This window comes from Lagenorhynchus albirostris, chromosome 19 (genome assembly GCF_949774975.1).
Source record: "Lagenorhynchus albirostris chromosome 19, mLagAlb1.1, whole genome shotgun sequence".
NCBI classification, from domain to species: domain Eukaryota; kingdom Metazoa; phylum Chordata; class Mammalia; order Artiodactyla; family Delphinidae; genus Lagenorhynchus; species Lagenorhynchus albirostris.
Window position 1 is genome coordinate 7435206 of NC_083113.1, and position 18812 is coordinate 7454017.

General features: G+C 53.1%; 2 protein-coding genes across 8 annotated transcripts; both read left to right on the plus strand.

Moving 5' to 3' along the window:
• LOC132510455 (kallikrein-7-like) lies at nt 1–4657 on the plus strand. Its single transcript, XM_060132530.1, has 6 exons — nt 1–61; nt 364–490; nt 960–1116; nt 1337–1578; nt 1804–1940; nt 3831–4657. Exons 2-6 carry the CDS (start codon nt 418–420, stop codon nt 3984–3986), a joined length of 765 nt encoding a protein of 254 aa, XP_059988513.1. The 5' UTR covers nt 1–61; nt 364–417; the 3' UTR covers nt 3987–4657.
• A 4903-nt stretch (nt 4658–9560) lies between these two features.
• On the plus strand, nt 9561–17237 carry LOC132509353 (kallikrein-6-like). 7 transcript variants are annotated; one of them, XM_060130306.1, is made up of 6 exons: nt 9561–9771; nt 11287–11334; nt 11810–11966; nt 14771–15018; nt 16070–16206; nt 17002–17237. In XM_060130306.1, exons 1-6 carry the CDS (start codon nt 9561–9563, stop codon nt 17152–17154), a joined length of 954 nt encoding a protein of 317 aa, XP_059986289.1. In that variant the 3' UTR covers nt 17155–17237. The 7 variants fall into 7 exon arrangements, with proteins under 7 accessions (XP_059986289.1, XP_059986295.1, XP_059986291.1 ...); XM_060130312.1 differs by lacking the exon at nt 9561–9771 and adding an exon at nt 9859–9877; XM_060130308.1 differs by lacking the exon at nt 9561–9771 and adding an exon at nt 10609–10881.
• Nucleotides 17238–18812: the final 1575 nt, after the last annotated feature.

The following is an 18812-nucleotide window of genomic DNA, read 5'->3' on the forward strand; positions in this document are numbered from 1 at the left end:
GTCCGGAGACACTTGACTCCCAACCGAGTCTGCGCCCCACGTCAGATCAGGCCCTCCGGAGGTGAGAAGGGGCCTCCTTTGGTGGGGGGGGGGCGATGAGGCTGGCTGGACAGCTGACTCCTGTTCCTGAGGGGAGGGGGCAGTGGGAAGCCTGGACGCCCGCGCCCGGCTCTGACAGATGAGGGGCTGGAGGTCTGCAATTTCTGGTCTCTTAGGGGAAAAGGAACTAGGGATACAGATTTATGGATGGCGAGAGATGGGAGACCAGATTCCTGGGTCCCAAGGGGAAAGACTCCTGGGTCTGAAGGAGGAGGGGGCTGGGGGCCAGGACTCCTGCTTCCTGAACTCTGTCCTTCTCCCCAGCAAAAGAGACCCCTCTTCTACCTGGCAGCCCCTGAGAGACTCAGAGAAGCCACCATGGCAGGATTCCTTCTTCCAGCCCTGCTGACCCTACTGCTGTCCTTAGCCCTGGGATCTGCTGCACAGGAAGGTGAGGGCCGGTCTGGGAGGGCTGCCCTAACCCTTGGACCTCCCATCATCCCCAGTGACCCTCTTCAAGGGCCCCTCTCTCCAAGGGGTCCCTGAGTCAGGACCTCCCTCTGCTCCAGCAGCTTTCTCCCTCAGAAGACAAGACTCTTCTGCCACTTTTCTTCCTGCTTCCTTCTGACTCCTGGGGTCTCTGTGTCCCCCGGGCCCTGTCTTCTGCACTCAGGGTCTCTCCTATGAGCTTCTGTCGTCAGCCCCAGACAGACAAGATGCTCCTCCTGGGTTTCTGAGTGGGCTGCCTCTGTCTCTCTCCATCTCCATCTCCTGCTTTCTCTGCATTGTTCTCCATTTCTGCCTCTGCATTTCTCCCTGTCTGTCTGTCTGTCTCCATCTCTGTCTCCAAATCCCTCCGCTGCTGACTCAGCCTTCCTCTGAGGCTTACTACCCATGTTTTTCTCCATGTCTCTCTCCAGCCCAGGATAAGAACAAAGAGAAGATTATTGATGGGATGCCGTGTCTAACAGGCGCCCAGCCCTGGCAGGTGGCCCTGCTCAGAGGCAATCAGCTCTACTGTGGAGGCGTGCTGGTCAACGAGCACTGGGTGCTTACTGCTGCCCACTGCCTGTTGAAGTACGTGGGCACGGGTGCTCTGAGCACTTCCAGCTCTCCCTCTGGGTCCCTGCCCACCCCCCAGTCTCTGTTCCACCGACCCCCGTCTCTGCCCTCCCCCCTCTCTGGGTCTCTGTCTTTCCCCCCAACCCCCACCCAGGATCTCTGTTTTTCTCTCTCTGGGTCTCTGTCCCACTCTCTCACTCCCAGTGACGCTATGAATGTTGCTCCGTTCTCCCAGTTCGTACAGCGTGCATATGGGCAGTGAATACCTGAGCAGAGGCCAGAAGATCAGGGCCACAATGTCATTCCGCCACCCTGACTACTCCACGCAGAGCCAGGCTAATGACCTCATGCTGGTGAAGCTAAGGACGCCGGCCAAGCTGTCACCCACCGTGAAGAAGGTCAACCTGCCTTCCCGCTGTGAACCCCCTGGGACCACGTGTACCGTTTCTGGCTGGGGCACCACCACCAGCCCTATTGGTGAGGCTCCCTCAGTGACCCAGGAGCCCCAGATCCTGAACCCCTCCTCCCTCAGACCCTGGAGACCAGGAATCAGGTCCTTTTTCAACATCCTAATGTTGAGCACCCCAGCCCCCTCCTCCTTCAAGGTCTAGGATCCTGGACCCCCATCCTCTCCCCATCAGGACCCACGGGTCCACAGTCCCAGGCCTCTGACTAACAAGCCCCCCCACCCTCATCTTGCAGCGACCTTTCCAGAGAAACTCATGTGCACAGACGTCGACATCATCTCCTCTGAAGACTGCAGGAAGGTTTACAGGGACTTGCTGGGAGATTCCATGCTATGTGCTGGCATCCCCAACTCCAGCACCAATGCCTGCAACGTGAGCCCTCCTTCCTCCCCCGCCCTGGGTCCCTGGCTGCTTCATCTCAGCACAGAGTCCCATCTTCCCCCTCTATCCAGAATCTTTGCACCTGACCTTGGCGCTGAGCATTCCATCATCACCCCCCGCCCCACCCTAGACCCAGCTTTCCTAGCTTTCTCTATCCCATTCTCTGCTCAGGTCAGTAGTGGCAGCCCAGTGGGGGCTGGTATGGCGCTGAGGATGAGGCAGAAAGATGAATGGGAGGGGCTGGGGATGGGCAACATGCGGCCAGGATTAGGGGAAGGCGAGTGAAGCCTTGGCTTCAAACCCAAACCTTAAAGGGGAGGGTGTGCCCAGAAAACTCAGTAATCAAGATAAATCACATCCTTATGCAATATTTTTTTAAAAATATATGCAAAAGTCCACGATGAACAAAATGTCAGAATTTTCAATAAAGAGGCATCAGTCTTACTGAATTTCCCACTTACCTCAGGCTTCAGTAAGTCTCAGCACAGCCCTGTACCGACCCTTTATCTAAAATTGGGATACTGTGTTTATCATGGACTTTTTCATATTAAATTCAATTTTAAGGTATTGCAGGAAAATACTGTTTATTGCAATTACTGAGACTGTGTGGCCGAAGTTAATATCTCACTCACCTCACTTGGGTCCTGGTCCCGGGCAAAGAACTGTCTCTCCCCTCCTCTTTGTAACCCCCTCCCTGTCTCTGAACAGTATCTTCCCACATCTCCCTTTACACCTAATTTCATTTCATTCTTTCCATCACTGTTGCCACCCACCCCCGCCCCCATTGGCTGTCTGCTTCTGTCACTCTTTTTTTTTTTTTTTTTTTTTTTGCGGTACGCGGGCCTCTCACCGTTGTGGCCTCTCCTGTTGCGGAGCACAGGCTCCGGACGCGCAGGCTCAGCGGCCATGGCTCACGGGCCCAGCCGCTCCGCAGCATGTGGGATCTTCCCGGACCGGGTCACGAACCCGTGTCCCCTGCATCGGCAGGCGGACTCCCAACCGCTGCGCCACCAGGGAAGCCTGTCTCTCTTTTTATCTGCCTACCTCTCTGCCGCTCTCTCCAGCCCCTACACTAGTGTTTCTCTGTCCTCCCTCTACTGCTCCACCGTTCTTTTCTCCATCCTTTGCTTAACTCTCTTCCTCTTCTCTGTGATTCCCTTTCTTTGTCTCTCTCCCCGTACCTCCACTCCTTTTGCTCTCACCTGCACCCTCAGCTGTCAGGGGTGGTGGGAGGGTAAGTGTTAGGGATGGGGTGATGGGCCAGGAATGTGTGTCCTAGAGAATGCGGCATCCTTCTCTTCCGCTAGTGAGGGCCGGCTTCACGAATGCGCAAGTTGTACAGTGACACGCGGTCCCACACTCAGGAGAGTCCCACCCTCGGTTTAAAGCACTCCTGTTGCTGTCTTGAAATTCTTAATACTTTCTGAGCGAGGGAGCCCACACTTTCATTTTGCACGAGGCCTTATGAATTGTGTCATCGGTTAGGACCCCGATTTCCAAGACCACCCTGTCCCTCTTTCATGCCCATGTATCCATTCCCTGGAGATACTGCCCCTTCTCCCATGGGCTTGGCGCTGAGTCCTCAAAGATGGGGAAGAAATGGGGCTCTGACCCCCTGGAAGCCCTGCCCCTTCCCTGGGATTGGTCCCATTGGCCGGGGCTCAAGCCAATGTCTTCAGAGAACGTGGCTTGTCTTCTCCATGATGGCCTTAATTCCTGCTCTACTATTGGTCCCCAGAGACTATGAGTCTCTCCCCATTGGCCGGGGTGGAAGTCCAGGGTCTGGCAAGACAAAGACTGACAACCGTGGGGGTGTATGAGACAGAAGTGGGGGCGGGACTTCACTCTGAAGCTGAAGCTAATTTGCTTTGTCCCCTCCAGGGTGACTCAGGGGGACCGCTGATGTGCAAAGGTACTTTGCAAGGCCTGGTGTCCTGGGGAGTTTTCCCTTGCGGCCAACCCAACAACCCAGCTGTCTATACCCAAGTCTGCAAGTACATCGATTGGATAAACACCACCATCAGCACGTATTGCTAATCTCTCCGAACTCCCATCTCTCCATCCCTACACCCTGAACAGGAAATTCACAGAAATAAGGACGTCGATGATCTACAGTCATACTTGACTTTACTTTTCCTCAAAGACATATCAAAACCTCCACAATACGCCATGTGTGGAAGTCAATCAAATCAGCAAGGACTTAAAACCAAAACACGAGACACAAAAACCTCAGTGCTGGTAAAGAAGTAGTGAGACCAGCACCCTCGGCCACTGAAACTGTAAATTCATACGGTTTTATGGAAGTTGATTGGGCAACGGGAATCAGGACCCTTGTTCTCCACCTTTGACCCAGCAATTCTAGTTCTAGGAAGATACTACTAAAAAAAAAAAAAAAAAAAAAAAAAATCCAAAATGTGGAGCAAGGTTTGAATTTATCACAACATTATTTATCATAGCAAAACAGTGGAAACACTGAATATGTCCAGAATCGGTGGAGTGTTTAAGTAAACAATAGGCTAGCTTGAGACAAGGATATTATGCAGCTGCTAAGGATAATAATTACGCAGAATTGTTAGTGTTATGCAAGGATGTTTATGCTATGTGATGTTAAATGAGAAAAGGAAGATACGGAAATATATGTGTATGTGATCATTGCTATGTAAAATGAAAATATTCACAAAATAAAACCTGAGATCATGTGTACCAAACTGCATACGGTGGTAGTCATGGGAAGGTAGCCTGCTTCCTTGCATTTACTTTTCTGCGGGTATGCACTTTTATAACCTGAAAAATAACAGTGGAAAAGCTCTGGAGATCCAAGGTGGAGGAGAGGAGAGAAAAATGTATCTGGTTCTTGGTCCCTTGCCTTGCCTCCCTGCCCAGCGGCATATTTTTTCCCCATTTTCTGGGTCTCGGTCTTCCTCATCGGTAAAATGGAGAAGCGAAAGAGGAAAAGGGAAGGTAAAGAGAGTAAAAGGGAGGGAGGAGAGAATATGTCTACTTCTTCAGGGTGGAAAGGGGCGTGAAAGTGTTTCTGGGCATTTCACGGGTGACAAACTAGGAGAGAGGGAGAAGGTGTGGGGGAAGCATAGGGCTGGCAGGAAGACAGGACACCTGGGTCCCACGGGGGCCCGCCAAAAGTGAGCCCCCAGCCTCCTGGATGCCAGGGGAGGCTGGGGGCTGGGAACCCAGGTAGGTGGTCTCCCGTCCTCAGGAAGGCAGGGAAGGGGCCTCAGAAAGGGTGGAGGTAGGAGTCCCAGTGGCTCAGCCTGGCCATACCCCTACTCCTGCCATCCAAGTCTCGTGGGCAGCCGTACCTCAGAAGGTGCTGACAGAGGGAGCCTCTCCGCTGCCCAGGACTCACCTCTCCTTCCTGTCTTTCTAGGTTCTCCCCCAGAATCCTCGCCTGGTCAGCATTCTCCTCTCGTTGAAGCTCCGCCGTCTCCCCCTCTCTCCTAGCCTCCTATCCGCCCACGCGCCTCCGCACTGCAGGAATTCTGGGGCCGCCGCGGAATCCCTTAACTTCCTCTGGTGCTCCTGTGCACAGGAGGCTGAGCCCCCGCCTCCCTCAGACCCAGCAGTCCAGGCCCCCAGCCCCTCCCGCCTCCGGATCTGCGTCAAGTTTAAGGAACGTCAAGAGTATTTGGCCACCACCCTCATGAAACTCCATCAACTTCCCCTCTCTCCAGCCAGCCACCCCAAATCCACATTCAACCTAAAAGTTTAAAAAGGAACAAAACATGGGGCTTCCCTGGTGGCGCAGTGGTTGGGAGTCCGCCTGCCGATGCAGGGGACGCGGGTTCGTGCCCCGGTCCAGGAGGATCCCACATGCCGCGGAGCGGCTGGGCCCGTGAGCCATGGCCGCTGAGCCTGTGCTCCGCAGCGGGGAGAGGCCACAGCAGTGAGAGGCCCGCATACTGAAAAAAAAAAAAACAAAAAAAAACTTCATTTTTCTTTGGGTAGCTGATGAAGTGTAATAGTTAAAGACACTGACTCTAGAAACTGCGCTCTTCGGGTGCCAATCCCAGCTCTGGCAGCTGCACGCTATTCACCTTTGAGCACATCACCTCCCCACCCTTTTTCCTTCAACCTTGAAATGAGAGAAGTAGCACCTATTTCCCAGGGCAGTTATGAAGATTGTATCAGTTTACTATTCAGAAAGTGCTAGAACATTGTCTGACACAGAATAAGCCTGCAATGAGTGTTGGGCTTTTTTTGTTTGTTTGTTTGTTTTTGGCTGTACCACACGGCACGTGGGATCTTAGTTGCCCAACCAGGGATCGAACCCGCGTCCCCTGCATTGGAAGCGTGGCGTCAACCACTGGACCGCCGGGGAAGCCCCTGAGTGTTGGTTTTTATTGCTTGTGGCTTCTGGCTCTCTTCCCTGCTTACACTTTCGTAAAGTTTTCTTGTAAAACATTTCTTTATTGAAGACTTTTGCGGAGCGTGTCACTTGGGAGAAAAACATCTCATAAATAAGCCTGCGCGGCGTGTGGGGATGGCAGAACCATGAAGGCCACTGGCAAATGCCTAGAGCTGGGGACTTCATTCTCTCTCTTAGAGGTTCTTCCACTCCCCGCTGCCTACCACCTCCCTCCTTTCCCACAGGGCTCCCAGTAACTCCTCCCAAATCCACCCATCCCGTATTATAGTAAGGTGGGACCAGACGGGGCCCCAAGAGACGTGCCATGTCCACCGCCATGTTGGAAGCTGAGTTCCAATTCCGGCTCCACCGTTTCCTGGGTGTTTGAGGTTGAGCAATGAAATTCCTTTCTCTGAGCCTCAGTTTTCTTTTGTGTAAAACAGCCGTGGGAGGAATGAAGTCATTTAGTCATTTGGTCAACATTTGCTCAGGCTTCCTCTGGGCCGAGTCCTGTGCTGGTGCTTGGGACGTAGAGGTGAGCGAGAACCAGCGCCTACGCTCAAGGAGCTCATGGTCCAGTGGGGGAGGTGGGTGTGGATCCAGACGGTCACCCTCCAGCGAGACATGAAGGAGGCACCTGCTGTGGGATCTTAGTTGAGAGTGACTAACCCGTCTGCAGAGGATTGGAAGTTGGGTGGCGTTCAGGGAAGTCTTCCTGAAGGAAGTCATGTTTAAACAAAGACTTGAAGGACAAGTTGTTACCAGGAGAAGCTGGGAAGAGCATTCTGGGAGGCGGGAATAGCCTAGGCAAAGGCCTAGAGGTTAGAAGACATGGAATGGTTCAGGAAAGCTTCCAGTAATCTCCACGGCTGGAGCACAAAAACACAAGTGGGTAGAGCTGCACTGAGAATGTGGCAGCCACTCGCCTTGGTGGCTCCCGACTCCTGAACTGCGGCAGCTCCAACTGAGCTGTGCTGTAATTGTAAAAGACACATCGGATTCCAAGCATTTATCATGCAAAACAATAAGAAAGCAAACCACCTCTTTAAAAATGTATTTTGGGGACTTCCCTGGTGGTCCAGTGGTAAAGAGTCCACCTTGCAATACAGGGGATGTGGGTTCGATCCCTGGTCAGGGAGCTAGTATCCCACATGCCTCGGGGCAACTGAGCCCATGGGCCACAACTCCTGAGCTCGCGCGCCTCAACAAGAGGCCCTGTGCTGCAAACTACAGACCCCACGCGCTCTGGAACCCGCGCACCACAACTACAGAGCCTACGCGACCTGGAGCCCGGGCGCCACAACTAGAGAGAGAAAACCCGAATGCCACACCTAGACAGAAGCCCGCGCACCACAACGAAGAGCCCGCGCGCCGCAACGAAAGATCCTGCATGCCTCAGTGAAGATCCCGTGTGCTGCAACTAAGACCCGACGCAGCCAAAATACATTAAATAAATAAATAATAAATCTTTAAAAATAAAATTGTATTTTGATTTCACATTGGAATGCTATTGTTTTGGATGTATTGGGCTGAATGAGATGTTAAAATGAACTCTTGTTTTTTGGGTTTTTTTTTTTACTTTTAAAAAAAATTGTGGCTACTAGAAAATTTCAAAGTGCATGTGGGGACTTCCCTGGTGGCGCGGTGGTTAAGCATCCGCCTGCCAATGCAGGGGACACGGGTTCCAGCCCTGGTCTGGGAAGATCCCACATGCTGCGGGGCAACAAAACCCGTGCGCCACAACTACTGAGCCCGCGTGCCACAACTACTGAAGCCCGAGAGCCTAGAGCCCGTGCTCCACAAGAGAAGCCACCGCAATGAGAAGCCCGTGCACCGCAACGAAGAGTAGCTCCCCCTCGCCGCAACTAGAGAAAGCCCGCACGCAGCAATGAAGACGCAATGCAGCCAAAAATAAATAAATTTATTTTTAAAAAAATGCATGTGTACCTGGCATTATATTTCTTTTGGCCAGTACCGCTGTGGATGCTGGGGGACCCAGGCCAGGGCTGTGAGCCAGACAGAGGCAATGTCAGCTCTGACACAGGAAGATGCCTCAGAGGTCAAGTGAAGGATACAGAGAAGGGGAAGAGTTTGAGGTAATGGTCCAGGTGGGAGAGAAGCAGGTCTGAGCTGGGACCGGGGACATAGGTATGGAGAGAAGGGACCACACGGAGAGAGGGGGCAGTGGGATAGGACTTGGGGATCAATGGGCCATGAGCGGTCCAACCTGGTACCTGGGAGGATGGTGGGTCCTGAGAACAAGATGCTGGGTTCAGTGGGGAGATGAGTGAGAAGGGCCTGGGGGAAACTGGGGGGCGAGGGGAGCAGCCCCAGAGAATATATCAAATGCCAAATTGGTTTTCATCCCAGGAGTGACAGGAGAGAAGCAAAGGTGTTAGCAATTAGATTTAATGCAAGAATTAAATGCTACCCACAGTGCCAGGCCCAAGCTGGTGCTGAGGTCGACGTTATTCATATCAGTTGCACTTATTGCTCAATGACTTTCCCCAAAGCTTCCCTTTTCCATCTTGCCCGTCCCTGTGATTATCACACCCATTTCCCTACAGGCGGCCGCACGTACACCCATTCCTCCAGCTCATGCCAGTCTGCCATTTCCCTACATGCACCAGACCCTTTAACTACCTCTCTCCTCCTGACTAAAACGCCCAAGTTTAAAGACACCTCTTCAAATCTTCCTGGATCCCCCCATAGCTTCCTGGACCCCCGTTTCTCATCACACTCTTCCTGCATTCCCATTTATTTCTGTGTCTCTCTGTACACGTTAAATCTCATCAACAAGTCCTGAAATCCTCCTGGGTCCCGCTAGCTCCCCCGTTGCCCTCTCCCATGCCACCCCTTCTGCAGGAGCTAACTCCCCTCTGTGCGTACACATGCTTCTCTTGGAAATGCAGGTGGAACCTAGGAGAGGTAAGGAGAGATTTAGAGAGTGTTAACGGAGACTTGGAAAATCAAGGGGAAAGACAGAGATACAGAGAAAAATATGGAGAAAGAGGCAGAGGGGTGGAGAGACACAAACAGAGACAGACACGGAGGCACCCTCCGCCATTGCCAGGGAGAGAGCTGGACACCGAGAGACTTGGAGAAGGGGGACCAGGCGGGTCAAGAGTCCTGATATCCGGGCAGAGGTGGGTGGACACTCAAAGGACAGCAACAGGACTGTCAGATAGAGATAAAGGGAAGCTATTGATGCAGCTGGCCGTCCACCTGCCCGGAAGAGAGCTTGAGAAATGGAGCTGACAGGAGCATGGCACTGGGTGCTGGGGACAGACAAAGCCCGATTGTTCGAAGGCCCTTTCCCCACAGCGCCTGGGTCTGCACCACAGCCTGGGGCAGGGGCGGGTACCAGCTTGGTGACACACGCTTTCTTGCTGGCTGGTTTTGCTGTGTCTCGCGAGGACACTGAGGTTCTCCAGCACCCACAGAGGGACTTACAGGCAGGTGCGTGAGTCACCCCAACCCCACTGAACCCGTGGGGCCTGGTTCCCGGTGCCCAAGGGTGCTGAACCCAGGAGTCACAGCCTGCAGGCCCCAGAGCACGTGAGAGGTGGGAGTCCAGGAGGACAGGGGGTTCTGTGTGTTTGCCTGGGACGCAGGCATTTGGGTCCTCAGATCCTTTCTTTCTTTTTAAATTAATTAATTTATTTTTATTTATTTATGTTTTGGCTGCACTGGGTCTCTGTTACTGCCTGCGGGGTTTCTCTAGTTGCGGCGAGCGGGGGTTACTCTTCGTTGCGGTGCGCGGGCTTTTTACTGCGGTGGCTTCTCCTGTTGAGGAGCACGGGCTCTAGGCACGCGGGCTTCAGTAGTTGTGGCCCACGGGCTTAGCTGCTCCGCGGCATGTGGGATCTTCCCGGGCCAGGGATCGAACCCGTGTCCCCTGCATTGGCAGGCGGATTCTTAACCACTGCGCCACCAGGGAAGCCCCTCAGATCCTTTCTTGCTCAAGGACCTAGAAGTCTAGGAACTGAGGAGAACAAGCTTCTGCCCTTCCTTCCTTTAGATCCAGGTGTGCAGACTCCCAGCTCCTTTCTCCTTGAAGGTCCGGAATACTCAGCCCCCAGCCCCCTCCTCCCTCAGACCTGGGAACCCGGGCCCCCAGTGCACTCAGGGACCTGCACTGCCCTCCCTGGAAGCCGGGGTCAGGGGGGCCATCAGGCGGGGAGCTGTGGGAGGGTGGGAGGAATATGCGTGGGAGGCCTGGGTGAGGAGGAAAAGGGCGGGTCCCCCTCCTGCCTCGGCAACCTGGGGAGGCAGAGATTAAAAGGACACACCAGGAGCATCTGAGGACAGGACCAGTCTCTCCCGGGGGGGCCAGGGAGCTCAGGGTGTCTGTCTGCCAGGCCCTGGGCGCCACAGCCCCTACATCCTCTGCTTTCTGCCCTCCGTCTCTGACTCTTGAGGCGTCCTCTGTGTTTTCAGCATCACTTCTCTCTCCGCGGTTCCCTGCATTTCTGACTCTCTGTCTGTCTCCCTTTCTGTCTGCCTGTGACACGTACTGTCCCTGCCCCCAACCCAAGAGTCGACCCCCAGGCAGCCGGCCCCCAGCAGGTAAGATCACACCTCCCACCAGAACCTACAGGTATGGGGTTGAGCAACAGGTAAGCACTGAGCCAAAGGGAGGAGGAGAAATCCCACAGAGGGAAGACCGTCAGGGGCCCTCCCTCCTCCTGTTACTAAGCAGGCAGACTGAAGCCGAGGATAGAAAAATCATGTGAGGTGCGCGTGAGCAGCAGGTTCTGGGTCCTCTCTGGCGCCCGCCTCCGGGGGACCCTCAGATGGAAGACGTGGGTCAGGGAGACAAGAAGTCAAGAGGCTACACGGGGAAGACAGAAGTCAAGGCTCAGGAGAGCAGGGCAGGCCGGGGAGGAAGGGGAAGAGGAGGCGGGTGGAGAGGGAGGAGACTGGGCGAAGTCTGAGGCCGGGACTCATGGAGCACTTGGCTTCCCTTCTCAGGAATGGCCATGAAGACGCTGATTGTAACACTGATTCTGGTCGCTGCAGGTAGGCCAAAAAGGGAGGGGCAGGGGGCTGTTTGGGCATGGGGTGGGGGTTGTTGATGGGGAAGAGATCGGAACTGGGATGGGGATACACATGAGGATGGAGGGGGGTGGGTTTCAAATGAGGAAGACACAGGGGTTAAATTAGGGACGAGGGATGCAGATGGGGAAGGGGTGGGAGGTGGCCGTGAAGATGGGGAAGGGTTTGAGGATGAGTTTGGCTTGGGAGATGGGGTTAGAGATGGAGAAATTGGCTGGAGGTGGGGTTAAAGACAAGAACGCTTAGGGATGGCTTTGGGGATGGGGATGGGGATTGAGATGAAGAAGGGGGGGTTTTGAGGAAGAGTTTGAAGATGGGGTTGGTTTGGGGCAGGGGATGGAGAAGATCTTGATGATTAAGACAGCAATGGGGTTCACCTTGGGGGGAGGTACCTGATGTCTCCAGACCTTCTCTCTGACTCAGACCCTCCCTCCCTCAGCCCAGACAGAGGAACAGAATAAGGTGCTGCATGGTGGACCCTGTGAGCAGACGTCTCACCCCTACCAAGCTGCCCTTTACGCCTCAGGCCACTTGCTCTGTGGGGGGGTCCTCATTCACCCACTGTGGGTCCTCACCGCTGCCCACTGCAAAAAACCGTGAGTCTCCACGCTGTGAATGAGGAGTGGTTGCAATTAGACCCTGCAGGCGTCTTGCAGACTTCACACATCCCCCTGTCCCATCATGAGGCCATCTGATAACCAGGTTCTACTGGCCAGTATTTAATTGATTATTAAATACACTGCGGGGATATCGCAGTGAAGAAAACAAGAAAACTGCTGCTTTGATGAACTGACCTTCTACAGGGCCCTGTAGGGAGCGATGGAGTTAATTCTAAGCGCTGGGGGGAGCCACGTAGAGTTTTAATCAGGGAAGCAGCATGATCTGATTTCCATTTTTAAAAAAACTCTGGAAAGTGAACTGGGCGGGGGATGAAGGGATGCACGTGGAGGCTGCCGCCATTGTCCTGAGATGGACCAGGATGGTGGCCCTGGGGATGGAGCGGAGTTGAAAACCCGGGGAGGGGTCCTGAGGCTGAGTCGGCAGGACTTGGTGGTGTGGAATGGGAGGGAAAGAGAACAAGCAGGGCTTGCCCGGGGAAGGGACTAGAACAACTGGCTGTTTGGATGTGTCTTTCTCTGAGTCGGGGGAGAAGGAAAGAGGAGCAGTTTGGATATGGGTGGGGGAGCATCAGACATTTTGTTTTAGCCAAGGTGAGTCTCAGGTACCCGGCTGGTGTTCAGGAAGGATGCCAGGCTAGCTGCTGGCGCTCAGGGGAGAGGTCAGAGATGGAGGTAAACATTAAGGCTTGAAATACCACAAACAGGTGGTTATCTAAAGCTACGGGATGGGATGAGATCATCCAAAAAGTGGGCATAGATAGAGGACTGTAAAGGACCCAGGGCTAATCCTCAGGGCACTAATAACCACTAGTTTGATGAACAAGAACCACCATTTTTTTCCACGCTAACTATGGGCCAGGTACCCAGGTAGGCAGTTTCTATACCTTTCCTGGAATCCCCCACAATAAGGGACTCTTGGCTTCTGAGGAAACTGAAGCTCAGAGAAGGAGCAAGTGTCACATCCCAGTGGGAGCTGGGAGAGACCCCAACAGGGGTCTCACCTTGCAGGGTCATGGACACAAGGACCCCCCCCCCCAGGGTGGTCTCCCCCAAGCGCTGGTAAACCTGGCATCACTCCCACCATCCTCATTCATTCATTCAGCGCACATTGGCCAACAGCACCCACTAAGGGCCAGATTTGAGCTGGGAATTCAGCAAAGACTCAGATGGGGAGATACCCAGAGTCTCTGCCCTCGGGGACGCAGGAGCAGAAAGGTGCAGGAAGACAGTTCTAGAATCCTCGACAAACCATGCAATTACAAATGACTCTAAGTCCAATGAAGGCGAATAAACAGGGATGGTTCCATGAGAGAAAAGAACAGAGGTACCTGCTTTCGATGGAAGAAGGCGTCCGGAAGGACTTTCTGATGAGATGAAATTCAAACTGAGGCATGGAAAATGAGAAAGGGGGCAGAGCAGCCAGGGCAGAGGAAACGCAAGGACCAAAGAAGTGGGAACAATGTGAAGAGTTCTAAGAAAAGAAAGTTACTGGTTCACTGAGGGTCAGAGGAGAGTGGGATAAGGCACTTGGGCTTTATTCTGAGGGTAATGGGGAGCTATGGAAAGTTCCTGAGCAAGGGAGTAATGCTTTGATCCATTTCACAAATATTTATTGAACACCTATCCTATGCCAGACACTGGTCTAGGCACCGAGGAGGATGTATCTGCCTAAAACAAAAATCCCACCTTGATATTCTAGAGCTGTGTCATCTAATGCAGTAGCCATTAGTGACATATGGCCAATTAAATTCACATTCATAAAAATGAAACGAATTTCCAAATCCACTAGCCGCACTTCAAGGGCTCAGTAGCCGCCTGTGGTCAGTGGTCACTGTTTCAAACAGTGCAGGTAGAGAATATTTCCATCCTTACAGAAACTTCGATCGAATAGCACGGCTGTGGCAGAGGGAGACAGTAAAACAAGTACATATTTAACAATACATATATAGTGTGTCAGATGGTGATGTTAGGTTCTCTGGTGGAAAGGAAACCAGGAGAGGGAGCTAGGACTTGCCTGTTGGGGTGGATACTTGCATTTTAATTGGGTCTTCAGGGAAGGCCTCACTGAGAAGGTGACATTTGAAGGAGGTGAGGGAGTGAGGCATGCAGATATCTGGGGGAAAGAGTTGCTGGCAGAGAGAACAGCCAGTGCAAAGGCCCTGGGGTGAGAGGATGACTATTGTGTTCAAGGAAAGGCAGGGAAGCCGGTGTGGCTGGAACAGAAGGAGAAGGGGGAGACTGGGAGATAACTGACAAGTGATGGGGACGGATTGTGCAGAACCTTGTAGGCCACAGTGAGAACTTTGGCCTTTATTCTGAGCAAGATGGGAGTCACAGGAGGGTTCTGAGCACAGGAGGGACAAAACTGGCTTATATTGTTAAAATAGCTCTGGCTGCTTTGTGGAGGACAGACTATAGAGGAGCAAAGGTAGAAGCCAGGAGTCCAGTGAGACTGTAGTCCAGGTAATAGATTATGGTGACTCAGACCAAGATGGCAGCAGTGGGAGAGGTGAGAAGTGGTCAGATTCTGGATATGCTTTGGAGAGACAAAAGGATTTCTGGACAGCTGGGAGGTGAGTCAAGAAATACAGAGTCAAGGATAGTCTCCGGGTTATTCTGGAAGGATGGAGCTGTCATTTACTGAGCTGGAAAGACTGTGAGGGGAGAAGACCGGATGGTTCATGGTGTACCAGGCTACCCCACCTCCCACCGTAACCCCCTCTGGAGTCTCAGCTGCAGCCCAAGGGCCCCAGGTGAGACCCAGCCCTTCTCTTTCCCAGGAATCTTCAGGTCTACCTGGGGAAGCACAACCTTCAGCAAAGGGAGAGTTTCCAGGAGGAGAGCTCTGTTGTCCGGACTGTGGTCCACCCTGGCTACAACGCCGCCATCCATGACCAGGACATCATGCTGTTGCGCCTGTCACGTCCAGCCAAATTCTCTGCACACATACAGCCCCTGTCCCTGGAAAGTGACTGCGCAGCCAACCACACCAGCTGCCACATCCTAGGCTGGGGCAAGACGGCAGATGGTCAGTAGGGGGAGAATGATGCAGTTGACCCATCATCAATGGGTGATGGGTCATGGGGAGGTGGGTTAACGGTGAGAATCAATGGGGTAGTGTATGAGTGGGTGAAAGTTCAATGGGGAGGGAGGGCAAATATGGGAGTTGGGCCAATGAGTGAACAGCCAATGGAGAAAGTAGACCAACAGGTGAATGGTATGGGGATGTGGGCCATAAGATGAAGGGTCAATGAGGAAGGGGGCCAGTTGTCAAAAGGGACCAACCAGGATGCACTGATGATGAAAAAAGGATAAATGGAGGAGGAACTAATGGAAGAAGCAGGGGAGCCAGCTGAAAGATGTGAACTGAGAAAGCCAACAGTGTAGAGAAAGCTAATGGCGGAAGGGTCAATTGAGAAGAGTCAGTGGTCAAGAGGGGTCACTAGAAGAAGGACTAGAGGAGAAACAATAGATCAGCAGGAACCAGTGAGGGTAGGCCAGTGAGTGAAGGGCCATAAAGGAAAGGAGAACCAACGGGGGAGGATGAGGCCATTTAGGAAAGAAGCAGTGAGGGAGTAGACCTTTGGATGAAGGGCCAATAGAAGGGAGAACCAATGGGGAAAGAAGGGACCAGTTAGGAAAGACCAAAAGTCAAGTGATGACCAATCAGGATGAGCCAATGGGCAAGACGGGTCCAATGAAGGAGGATGGGCTATAACAGAGGAGGGACTAATAGAGGAAGAGGGTCTAGAGGTCAGCTGAACTACTGAAGAAGGTGGGACCAATGGAAACGAGACAAGTGAAGGCAGGAACTAAGAGAAGGAAAAACCAATAGGAAATGAGAACTGGTAGAGAAGGGGTAATTAGTGAGGAAGACAGGCCAATGTGAGGGAAGACTGATGGAAAGAGGGACCAATCAGGAGTCAGGCAATGGAAGTGGGTTTTGAGAGTGAGCGACAAATAGGAAAAAGGGAACCATTGGGAAATAGGGTCCAATAGGGGAGGGAGGATTTATAGGTGTTGGAGGATCGATGGGAAGGGTGGGTTGTGAAGTGATCCTGGCCCATCTATCTTTGCAGGTGATTTCCCTAACATCATCCAGTGTGCATACCTCCACCTGGTGCCCCGTGAGGAGTGTGAGCGTGCCTACCCTGGCGAGATCACCCAAAACATGGTGTGTGCCGGGGATGAGAAGCTCGGGAAGGACTCCTGCCAGGTGAGGACGCCAGGACCCACCAGTTACATAGCCAAGGACAGAGATGGGCAGGAAGAGACAGATACACAGGCCAAACTAGAGCTTTACAGAGACAGGCTGGGTGAAAATCAGAGGCATGATAAGGGAGAGAGACTCAATTTGATACACAGAAACACCATCGGGGACAGGCAGAGATAAAAAGTCAGTCAGCAGAGACAGGAAATGCAGAGACAAGGATGGAGATGAAGAGATCAGGAACCACAGAGACACAGTAGGGAGGCAGATGGTGCCAGGAGCCTGTCCCTACTCCAACAGAATCCCCACAAGGTCTGCCTGGAAATAACCACACTGTGCAGAAGGGGGACCATAGCCGGGGAGAGACGGGGCTCCATCCCGACTCCCAAATACTTGGAACTTGGGTTTCTGCCACCATCGTCCATTGGATTTCTCCTTTTGGTGCCCAAACTGAGCCCTGTGCGTTGAAGGATCTGCAGAGACCAGCCAAGTGGGAGAAAGAGACAAAGAGAGAGAAAAGTGATACAAGTGAGTTGGATGCAAAGAAAGGGCAGGCAGATGAGCCCCATTTCTGAGACCATCTGTCCTCTCTTTAGAGATCTCTGCGTTTCTGAGTCTCCCTCAGTCTCTTCTATCTCCCTCTCTGTGACTTTGTATCTGTCTGTCTCTCTCTCTCCGTATGTGTGTCTTTCTCTCCATCTCTGAGTGTCTTTCCCCCTCTCTACATGTCTCTGTGTCTCCTTCTGTCCGGCTTTCCTTCTCTGCGAGCCTGTATCTGACTCTCTCCCTCTTTAACCACAGGGTGATTCTGGGGGTCCGCTGGTGTGCGGCGACCGTCTCCGAGGCCTTGTGTCATGGGGTAACGTCCCCTGCGGATCCAAGGAGAAGCCAGGCGTCTACACCGACGTCTGCAGATATGGCCACTGGATCCGAAAAACCATTCAGGCCAACTGATCCTGATAGGTGACCTGCACTTCTTGACCTTCCCCCACCTGCCCAGACCCGACCCTCAATGCTTAATAAAAGTGATGACACCACAGCACAAGTCCTCCCTGATTTTGCTCCAGTCCTATCCTTGCATCACTAGGAGTGATGGGAACACCAGCTAAGGTCTCAAGCCTGCCACTAAGCGATACAGGAAAATCCCTTCCAAGCACCTCTCCCTCCCCAGTTATTCCACGGGCTCGACTTCTTCCTACAGAGAAGTGGTCCCCAGTCTGGCCGAACCTGAGTTGGGCTCCCAGCTCCCCCGCTTGCTTAGCCATGCAACCGCGGGAGTGCCTTCCTTCAGCGTGTAGATTTTCTCATCTCTAAAACAAGGATAATAATCGTATATCCCTCATAAGGCGGTGGCTACGTTGTTGGGGAGATTTGAGGCTGTAAACATGTGAAACACATACCGCAGTGCCTGGCACACCCGTGTGAGCAATAAAGAGTGAATTTTATTATTAGTGGTACTTTTTGCTTTTATCCCACCTCTGCCTCTCTGAAGCCCAGATATCCTTAGTTCCCTTTTACAGCCCAACTTGATTTTTCTCCTCCCTGGGAAGACATCCTTGTCTCCTCCACCTACCTAGCCCTGAGGGTGGCTTTCTCCACTAAACTCCCTCTGTAGCAGCAAAAGCAGGGAGATGAGAGGGCTGGGAGGCCACTGTGTGTGGGTAAGAGTGATGGGAGGTAAAGAGAGCAGGGTCCACATCCCAAAAGACCACAGACCCCAGGTTGAGAGGCTAGGGCTTCTCCTGAGAGCAGTGGGGAGCCATGGAATGGATGAGAGCAGAAGCAGCTCTGGGGCCATGTGCGGGATGGACCAGAAAGAAGAGATCAGAGGCCAGGGGGGAGTAGAAGTGATGGTGCAGGGAGAGAAGATGAGGGCTGAGCAGGGGCTGGGGCTGGGACAGCTGGAGAGGGAAGCTGAATATGAATTCACCGTGGGGAGAAGTTTGGGTGGGTGGCATACTCAAGATGCTAATGACCTGTAGAAAAATCTGGGAGTGTGAGAACATCTGCCGTGTTCCAGAGATGGCAAAGCATCCAGGTTGGTGGGGGTTGGGGTATGAGGCCAGAGAAATAGGTGACATGGCTGGGAAAGTAGGTCACTGGAACATGGCGTTGGGCCCTGAGTACAAGGCAGAAGCACTTGACCTTGATCCTGAGGGCCTTGAGAAAAGGAAGGACAGGGTCAGATGTGGGTATTTGAAAGATCTCATTGCAGTCCATTTGAGGAGAGGGGGATGGGCAGGGAGGTGTAGAGACTGGAGGCCCTCCCCAAAATGAGGGGGGCAGACAGGCAGAACTGGGTGAGGACCCAGGCTTCTACATGCTTTCTGGGGTTCTTCCACCCACGTGCACCACGCGTGATCCCACACTGTTGCACGCACACCTATCCCCAAGCCCCAGGTCTGTCCCTGTCCTCAGAGAGGCCTTCCTCTCTTGACCCCCACTGCACCATCTCCAAGAAAGACAAAACGCCATCTAAGCCAGGCATCCTCCCAGGAAGACGAATGGGACAGTAAGTGGCTCCCCAGAGAAAGGGAAAAGAGGGCCCAACATGGGAGCTGAAGTTTCGAGCAGAGAAATATTTAGGAACAGAGGGAGAGCCAGACACAACG

Bases quoted from the DNA above. Each gene is read 5' to 3' on its own strand.
- LOC132510455 (XM_060132530.1), top strand. From the start codon at position 418: ATGGCAGGATTCCTTCTTCCAGCCCTGCTGACCCTACTGCTGTCCTTA. The intron at 1,117-1,336 runs GTACGTGGGCAC...CCGTTCTCCCAG, and splicing joins GCTGCCCACTGCCTGTTGAA to TTCGTACAGCGTGCATATGG. The intron at 1,579-1,803 runs GTGAGGCTCCCT...CTCATCTTGCAG, and splicing joins CACCACCACCAGCCCTATTG to CGACCTTTCCAGAGAAACTC.
- LOC132509353 (XM_060130306.1), top strand. From the start codon at position 9,561: ATGGAGCTGACAGGAGCATGGCACTGGGTGCTGGGGACAGACAAAGCC. The intron at 11,967-14,770 runs GTGAGTCTCCAC...TCTCTTTCCCAG, and splicing joins GCTGCCCACTGCAAAAAACC to GAATCTTCAGGTCTACCTGG. The intron at 15,019-16,069 runs GTCAGTAGGGGG...CTATCTTTGCAG, and splicing joins CTGGGGCAAGACGGCAGATG to GTGATTTCCCTAACATCATC.